We start from the raw sequence: 9,924 nt of genomic DNA, 5'->3' as shown, positions 1-9,924 counted from the left end.
CATGATTTGAAATGCTACAGTAAAGGTACCACTCAATAGGCACATATGAATGAAAGAACCAGAGAATGCTTGTGATTTCCTAGTTATGGGCTATATTACACTCAAATAGGAAAGTCTATGCTTGTCTGGAGGGAAAGTAGTTTTAGAAGCTTAATATGAAATAAGAAGGGATAAAAGGAATTGCTCAGATAATCTCATCTGAACAGTTTCTGTCGAAAGCTCAGAAATGACATGAAAAGAGCCATGTACGGTGACTGGTATCCGATCTTCTGCCCCCCGCCCCCAGGTGGACCCAGAGCCTGGCTCTCAGTAGGAGTTCAGACATCACTGAGGCTAAAAGATGGGGATTCTCTTGCCTGAATAGTTTGGGACACAGAATTCGATAAAGTGTACAGAACTGAGAGTAAAAGGGGAGGAAGGGCTTGGCTTCTTTTCCTGAGACAACATGGTATGTATGGCAGAGGAGGCATGAAAGTGAGAGGTCATAGGAAAAGGTGTCTCAGGAGTCAGGCCTGGGCATAAATTATGTAGGGCTGGAAATAGATGTGCCAGAAAAGAAACAAACAACTTCTCCCAGTTGGATTGATCCTCTTATACCCTTAAGGCCAGTGCACTACTTACTAGCAAGCTTCCAGCTTGGCAAAGGCTATCCTGGCAGTCCTTCTGGATGGACTACCGTTTGGTTGGAAATGAAAGACTGCCATGGGATGACTGGAAGGCACTGGAAAATAGCCAAGGAAGGAGCTGGAATTGCCATGGAAAAGAATGTTCTGGAGGGAGAATGGCAAGTTATAGGCAGACTTGGACATGGCAAAGTGACCTTACCAATGCGAACTACTGCAACATAGATCTTCACTGAAAACCCTGCTGATATGCTTGCCAGGCTGGTGGTCTATAGATGGTGATTGTGGACAGTGAATGAAATCTTGCGAGGTCTTGAACTCTGTAACCTCTCCTCTAAAATGTGAAAGAAAGTGGTAGCAAAAACGTAGAAGTCTAAGAACCAGAGACATGATGGCAGAGGGTGACAGGAAATACAATGACAACAACAGAATGAAACATTTTTCACTTGCTGTATTTTCACTATGTATATTAGGCACTACTTAAGAATTGAATCAGTCCTGTCTCAACCAATCCTTACAACATTTCAATTAGATTCTAATACCATGTCATTTTACAGATGAGAAAACTGAAGCTTACAGGCTAAGAAGATGGCAATCTGGAACTCACGTCTGCCATAGGTGCTATTGCTCATGGCTAATATTTGTGGACCACTTATCCTTGAAAGAACTAAGGCTGGCTTGGACACTGGCAAAGAGAGAAAAAAATAGCATTTATGGTCCCTGGTATCTGTAAAAGAACATAGAGAGGATGGAGATGATGTTGATATTATAAATGTGATCTCATTCATAGATACCATCAAGACATGGTGAGAAAGGATGTTATATGGAAAAATATTTAGATTTCAATATGGGCCATAAGGTGATGTAAGCAGACCCAGTGGGGAGAATTTCCAGGGAAAGACTGATAAGGCCAAACAAAACAAGTATTTCTGTTAAAAATGTTTCCCTCTCCTGGCTCAGGTCTGTTATACAATGCTTGGAAATTTCTGCCTTGTTTCACCAATTAAATATCTTTCACCATTCACTTGAGATTATTCACATCTACTTTTTAGAAACTTGGATAATTTATTGTGGTTATGGTGTTATTAGTCACAACATCATACAAATTAGTTGTATCTAAACCTTTTCTTTCTAATATCTAATTAAAATCAGTTTTACCAAAGAAGAGAGTTTTGATAGAGAAGAAGCAGAGAATAGTAAATAATTGTGTAATACATAGAATGGGCAAAACTGTCCTAACTCACCCAAAATGGAATGGCCAAGGTAAAGAAATTGGAAGCTAGGACCAGGGAGCTCCGGAAATGAATGAGATTCATGTTCACTTACAATGAAACACTGCACAGGTCTAACTTTATCTCCCTGAAAAGAAACAGGAAATACTTTCTCGCTCTTATATCATATGATCCCTTGATTTAAGGACATAAAATTCAAGTGAATAGAGCTAATGTTTGTTTACTTATTCATTCAACAAATATATATTTAACTACCATCTATTAAACAGTCTTTTGTGTGCTAGCCTGACAACATAGCTGCTATTTATAACACTGCTTATTCTATGGGAAAAGAAAGACACCAGGGATACCATAAAATATTCGACAATAACTTTTGTATAAGTTAGAGCTGTCTGTAGTGCTTTAAGTACTAAGAATAGAAAATAGTAGTTTCTGAACTTACTGGAAAACCCACTGGTGGCCTGAAGATTACATCTTTAAAAATATCAAGCTCATTGTCAGCAAAACTATAAATAATATTATGTTGCTTTTGATTTGTGAATGCAAGACTATTAACGCATAAAAAAATGGATCACAAATAGCACATACCACATACTTCACATTTTTTTCCCCAAAATGCCTACTAATCTCTATTAAGCCATCCAGCTTATTCTACCACTCATTGTTGTTATGGCAAACATAGATCCACTAGACACATGTTGCCAGTTTGCTAGCTGGAACTCCCTTTGCCCTACAACATAAACACAAAACAAACACAAACTCTTTTCTATGGTACTAAGAGGGAGTACTATACCACTGACTCGTTAACACGGTATGTAAGTCACCCGAGCTAACCAACCCCATTGATAAAATATCACAGAGACTTACCCTCAAATGGAACATATTTGTTCAAGGATATACCACCATCTAAAAGATTATGCAGTGTGGCCTTTGTTTATTTATTTAAAGCTCTTTAACTCACGCAAACATACCTTGATTTTGAATTAAGAAGTGCAAGGGAATTAATCATCAGCTTTAGCAATCATCTGCATGGGTTACTATCACAGTCTCCGGTCTACTTGGGGTCAAAAGCATATTTAGGGATCCCCAACCAGAAACAGGGCTGACAGACCAGGTCTGCAGATGAACCAGGTTATCTGGATCCATTCTTCTTTTAGACGCCTGCTTTAAACCATTTTCTTGTTTATTACAGACAAGGGGAATTAAAACCAATGGGAAAAATTCTGATATGTTAAATTACTTTTGTTTTAACAGCTGTGCTAAAGAATAAAAAGAAAAGCCAGTGAAACTGAATGGGTAAAATTACATTTGAGAATTTTCTGTGGCGTTTGATTATCCATGGCTTGCCAACCCTTTACCATCACAGAGAAGACGTGGGAGAGAATAAACAAAAGCACAAACGTGATTGGAGCATTTTCTGTGTTATCACATATGTTGTGTTTATGTGTTCACAAACAATTTTCAAATTTGAATCATGTTTTTATGACAACTTTGCATTAACATAAACATAGTGTACACACACATGCATGCATGCACAATACCAAAATCCAAGACTGTGTTCTTGATAAATTTGAGACTTTCCCATGACACTGTACCGTGCATTCTCTCCTCTTGTCAGGCTGGCTAGCTGCTACATGGAAAATGCCACATTCCCCCCAGGCTTTATCCATGTCACACTATTCACAGGAGTTGAGATTCCCACCGTCTCCCACCTTTCCAATTCCCACCCCCCACAGAAAGCTTTCTAGAACAATCTTTCCAGCCCTCATTGACCTTGTCTTCCCCTACCTTCTGCCAGAACCACCAATGTAGCACTTGAAAGAGTACCACTTTATTTGGCCTCTGATTGATTGACTGATTGATTGGGTCTTATTATGTGTTTATTTTGAACTGCAAAAACTTTTTATTGTGAAAGTTTTCCAACTTTTTCCCTTGTACTTTCTAGGGAAGAAAATTAACCTATCTTTTCTGTATATTTGTACTGATGCATAATATTTGTACACATTTATGGTGTATACGTGATATTTTGATATGTGTGTAGAATGTGTAATGATCAAGCCAGGGTATTTAGAATACCCATCACCTCACGTGTGAACCCTTTCTTTGCACTGGGAGCATTTTACATCTTCTCTTTAAGTACTTTTTAAATATGCAATATATTGTTGTTAACTATAGTCAATTTACTGTGCTGTCAAAAACTAGCACTTATTCTTTCTTTGGCCTCTGATTCATTTTATGTGAATTCATCTTGTTTACCCATCTAGACAGCATGGAAGTTGAAACATGATTTCTATATTTACAAAAGCATCAAGCATGGTGCCTACTTAGCACGTACAGGCTACTCAATAAATGCCTATTCACCAACCACTTTTGGAGAAAAAGCATCTTCAGATTCCTGTGCTCATCTGTGACTGTTTTGTTGTTGGAAATAGCCAGGCAAAATCTAGGTCCCTGAAATGCCCCAAGACCTTTCCTTCAACTAGTTCTCAGTGCTTTCCCATAGGCTATCTCATCCACTTTATAAAATCTGGGAATGGAAGGCAGGAAGGGCACAAACTGTAATTCCTGGACTTTTATATTGCTCTTAGAAAGTGCATAAAAGGGAGGGAAAATTGGTGGCTCAGACGTTTGACTCCCACCCCACCTTTGGTAGGATACAGGAAAATTTCCATTAACCAGACCCAACAATCCAGAATCCTCAGGTAAACAGAAGAGAACTGTGTGTTAAAAGAAATAAGTAAATTGTATCAAAACCAAGTACAAGTAAAAGATTTATTGCGAAATCTACATCATTGGAAGGCTCTGCACTTATTACACTCTCGGCCCAATTTCAAACATCTTCCTGGCTATAAGAATTGATCATTGCAATAATAACAAGCATTTAATGAGGACATACCAGCAGCCAGGAATCAAGCAAAGTGATTCCTTGGTACCCTTTGATCAACAGCTCCCCATTTCCCCCACCCACCACTTCTGAAAACTACCACTCCACTCTGTTCCTATGGGTTTGGCTATTTTAGAGTCCACATATAAGCGAGATCGTGCAGTATTTCTTTTTCTGTGTCTGGCTTACTTCACTTAGCATAATGTGCTTTAGGTTCACCCATGTTCTTACAAATGGAAGAATTTCCTTCTTTATTAGGACTGAATAATATTCTGTGTGTGAGTGTATGACATTTCGTTTATCCATTCTACTTTTTTTTTTTTTTTAATTGACAGGCTCTCGCTCTGTTACCCAGGCTAGAGTGCAGTGGCATGAACACAATTCACTGTAGAGTAGAACTCCCAGGCTCAAAAAATCTTCTCATTTCAGTAGCCCAAGTAGTTAGGACTACAGCTGTGTGCTACCATGCCTGACTCATTTAAATTTTTTTTTTTTTTTTTTTTTTTTTTGCAGAGACAGGGTATTTCTATATTGCCCCAGGATGGTCTTGAACTCCTGGGCTCAAGCAATCCTCCCAGCTCAGCCTCTTAAAGCACTGGGATTATAGGTATGAGCTGCTATGCCCAGCCCTATTCCATTCATTTTCTGAATAACACTTAGGTTGTTTCTATATCTTGGCTATTGTGAATAGTGCTGCAATGAACATGGGAGTACAGAATTGTCTTCGAAATACTGATTTTGTTTTCTTTGAATAAATGCCCAGAAGTAGGATTGCTGGATCATATAGTAGTTTTATTCTTAATTTTTTGAAGAACTTGCATATTATTTTCCATACTGGCTGCAGCAGCAAAGTGCTTTAAATACCTAATCTCATTTAATCACTATAAAAAACCTACAAAATATTTATAACATCGTGTAATGCCAGGGTATAATGACTCTTTGATAATATATTTACCCTTAGATAATCACAGTTTTTAATCATCAAAGATCTTCCTGGTATATTATCCCTAATAAACTGAAATGTTGTCAAGATATTACAGAGTTATTTTCACTGAAGTTTGGAATGATAGAACATTTGGATTGCCCCTCTAATTAAAATCAACTAAGTAGATCACCCTCCTCCAACTCTGCTTTCTGGTTAGTGGAGGTTTCAGTGTACTAAAAAGCTGCAAGGAAAAGGGCAGGGAGGAGGGATTTATTGCCCATATTTTGCAGATGCAAAAACTAAGGCAATCACATCTTGAATGTATTGGAAATGGGGGACTGATTAACAACAGAAAAGCTATTTGGAGTTGCTAAAATTTGTCTCTAACTTACATTTCTAAAGTGCCTGAAAGGTGGTCTGAAAGAAAGTTGGGTATTTACCTTTTGGGTTATTATGGGTACGGATGATTTGAGCAATAGAAGAAAGAGGTATATCTGATTAGCTTAATGATATAGGCGAGGTGGAGATGATTTCACTTTGGGGAGGAACGATTCCTTTGGTCAGTATAGGAGTTTATAAATACAATATATTACAATGGTTTAAATACAATATATTACCCCATATATATGTGTGTGTGTATGTGTGTGTGTGTGTATATCCCACTGAGTCTCAGAAAAACTATAGGAGACCAGGGTTCTCTGCAGCTCTTACCTGGTGGTGAAGTCTGATATTCTTGAAGGGCTTGCATGTACCCTTGGAGGAGAATCCTGCCCTGCCATATGAGAGGAGAGCCCCTTCATACATTTTTTCACTATCTTTACCGCTGGCACTGCAATAGGATAGAAACCTCAGTGAGTTGGCACATCTCTTCACAAGGGATTTTTGGACTATTCCCCTTGGCTGAGTCATTTATAGACCCTTGACTAAGGAAAGGCTGGGGAGTCTCAGCTACAGCCTAGTTCTAAGAGGATGAATTGTAGCAAACTCTTTGGTTTCCTTCTACAGAATTAGGGAGTGCGAAAGGATTTCAATTCCATATGGTGTGTTTAAAATAAGTACCTACTGAGTAGCTGTTGCACCTTTCTAATCCATCACCCCTCCCATTTCACCCAAGTGCATTTGAGGAGCCTTCCTGCTACAGCATGTCTAGAGGCACCTTAGGACGCTAAGAAAGCATCACTCTACAAAAATCCTGTCTCCTTCCTGCAGATGCTGCCCAGGCTTGCAGTTCATTCTGCATGGACATCACTTCCTTTTGCTTTATGTTTTCTTTGAGGCTTTCTTTATTATTAATTTTGACTTTTGAAGAATCTCGATCTTACAGTAGATGCATATCAAAGCCTTTGTATATTTCCAAATCTGGAAATAACACAAAAGGAAATAATTTTCTCTCCTGCAGTATAGGGATACTACCATGACTTTATGAAGGGTGATTATAAGGATACATGCAAGAATGTTGAAATTAATAGATTCAATGAGCACCATGAAACCACTTTAATATGGAAAAATGTGACAGGTGAGCCAATACTTCTTCCTGTACCTATATGTTGATATGTAATCATGCCATTCTTATCCTGGAACCCAGATTCAACCCAAGAATCATTTTCAACCATCTAGGCTAGGTAGGCATTGTCACACAATAAGAATTTGCACTTGCTGTTGTGACTTTTAAAAAACCTATTCTAAACAATGCTTTGCAAGTTAAATATTTCTCTTCAATTTTCAAAGAGCCTGTGTAATCCGCTTGCCAGAACCTGATTGCTTGGTGATCAGAGACGGAGAGATTGTCTGAGCAGAAGTTCCTAAGGAGGTGGACCACATCAAGGGGCAGTCATCACTGATACTCCTCTTCCCCTGCCCACCCAAGTGCAGAAAGCAGACGTGACCTTTTCCTACTGTCTCAACATAAGCATTATCTCTGTACTTAGACTAACCACAGTGGGGAGTTTGTGTGGGACAAGACCTTAATCCCAGTTATCACCTCATTTTGATCAGTGGCAGACAGAAAAAGCCATGAAGATGTCTTGGCATCCCTCTTTCTTTTGATGTAATTCTTTTCTGAACCATTCTAATCCATAAAAACATCAACTGAGTCAAAACACACTTCTGAAAGAAGGACATCCTTTGGATATGTGATTTCTCAACTTAAATTGGCAGTGACTGCATCACCCAGGTGTGCTAAGAGATGGGTTTGGAATAAGTTTACCCTACCTGTAATCCTCAGAAGCCTTCACTTGACTGATGCTTCCTTATTTCAAGGTTACATTTTGCCCTGGGGGGAATGGCTTGGGAAGGGAACACCTGAAGTAAAATCTGAGGAAGGACTAGCTGTGTTACCAACTGTCAGTCTCTAAAGGCTGGCTGGTTGTGATGGAAACTGAATTATGGAATGTCTAAGACAACATGCCTGAACTGGCCTAGGAATTATAGAACTTTTAGGAAGTCTCTCCTTTTCTCAAAGCCTAATTCTCCAGCCAATACCATTTGTCAGCTGTTAAAAAATGAGGGTTGGGGGAAGGATAAGTGGGAGGGGTGAGTGCTCTCTGTAAAACTCTCAAAATCTTTGCTAAAGCTTTGAATCTTTCCTTGAATCATTCTTAAAACCTCATCTGAAAACGCATTAATGATTTTTATAATTTTGGAAGCTTTCGTAATTACGGAAGAATGTGCATGTGTGTGGGGCAGACAGAACAGCTTGTATGGAGATTGCTGACGTTTCTGATTGGTGTTGACCACCTGAAGATCAAGGACAAACTGGCCCAAGTCATCTCTTCTGATTCCTTCCAGGTCTAAATTCTATAATTCTAATTGCGTTCAAAAAGGAAGTTGAAAATTGTTTATTTACCAGGTTGAAAGATAGGGCAGATAAAGAAATTGCAACAGTTTATCCTCAGTTTCAATATTGCTTCAAATATCTGAGGAAAAAATTTTAAGAAAAAAATAAGAAGACAAAGTCCCTTCCTCAAGGCAAGAGATAAGCAATGAAGTTTCTCTGATTTCATTCTGTTTGATCATTTTATTTATTTATATTTCTTCTATCTGTGTATCTATCTATCTATCTATCTATCTATCTATCTATCTATCTATCTATCCTCTATCTACTTACCTATAGCTAACAGTGTGCAATATATTTTAAAGCTATTTTAGGCAAGGAAAGTTGAAATAGATTTTTCCTAACACTTTAGCTAAACTGTTAATGTCATGACTTACCATGACTTCCTTATGGATACCTTACAGATTTCTAGATAAAGCATTGGATACCAAAATAAAATAAATAAATAAATAAATAAAAATTAAAAAATAAAATAAAAAAAAATGGGATCTGAGACCTGTAAATGACTAGAAAAAAATGAAAGTTCTTCTAAATACATGGCCAACATTTTTGGTTATCTTTCTCTTTCAAAAGGTAATTCCTTTGAAAGCAACAAGCAAATCTTTCCTTTTCTGGAATACATGATAGGACTGCATTTTAAGAAATGCCTCATATGGATAGCAATAATTCCACTTATTTCTATCTCCCTCAAGAAGTTTTATCACAGTTCAAATGAGTGAAAATAATGCCTATATTATTCAGATTATCCCAAATCTTCTCCAATTTACTAAATAGCTAAATTGTTGCAATTATTTATAAAATGTAGTACTTTACCACTCATTGTGACACGCCTAAAAAGTGATATTACATATTCTAGCTAAAAACCACTACTTTTAGAAGCTGAAAAAGCAACAGGGCAACAGAGCAAGCCCATGCCTTACTCTTGCAGAAGTGGGGTAACAGTCACCCATTTATTCCTTATTTATTTATGTATCCATTCATGATCAGAATGTCATAAAAATTATTACAGCTATGAAAAATGGCATGGATTGGCATGAAAGGAGACCAGAGCCAGGGAGGCCAAGTAGAAAGCTATTGTAGTCACTAGGATGAGAAAGAAGGCCTCAGCTGGGGCAGAAATAATGCTAACAACTGGAAATCACGGAAAGCCATACTCAACTGTACCATTAGAAGAATAACCGCAACTGACACAAATATAGGAGTGCAATATATCTGTGTAGGGTCTTTATAGGTTTGTTACCAAGTTGCTTTTCTTTTTATTGAAATTTGGTGGACATGTAGTCCTGAACTCTTAGAGAAGAAAATATGCAGCAACCATCTCCTATTCTTTCTCCTACCTAACCTAAGACCATTGGGATCTCTGACTGTTCTTCACTGCTGCTTAAATAAGCTAAACTGGGAAGATGAGCTGGTATATTCATTAGGGT

The 9,924-nt window shown here is 38.0% G+C and overlaps 1 protein-coding gene across 1 annotated transcript in view; it reads right to left on the bottom strand.

Moving 5' to 3' along the window:
• The window catches only part of KCNU1 (potassium calcium-activated channel subfamily U member 1), a 162,599-nt gene that overhangs the window by 71,950 nt on the left and 80,725 nt on the right, over nt 1-9,924 (bottom strand). The window contains exon 19 of the mRNA XM_077942816.1: nt 6,376-6,493. Coding sequence (XP_077798942.1) covers nt 6,376-6,493 — 118 coding nt within the window. The remainder of the gene's footprint in view (nt 1-6,375; nt 6,494-9,924) is intronic.

This window comes from Macaca mulatta, chromosome 8 (assembly GCF_049350105.2).
Source record: "Macaca mulatta isolate MMU2019108-1 chromosome 8, T2T-MMU8v2.0, whole genome shotgun sequence".
Taxonomy (NCBI): Eukaryota; Metazoa; Chordata; class Mammalia; order Primates; family Cercopithecidae; genus Macaca; species Macaca mulatta.
The sequence above is the reverse complement of the archived record's forward strand: the minus strand, read 5'-3'. Positions and strand labels throughout refer to the sequence as shown.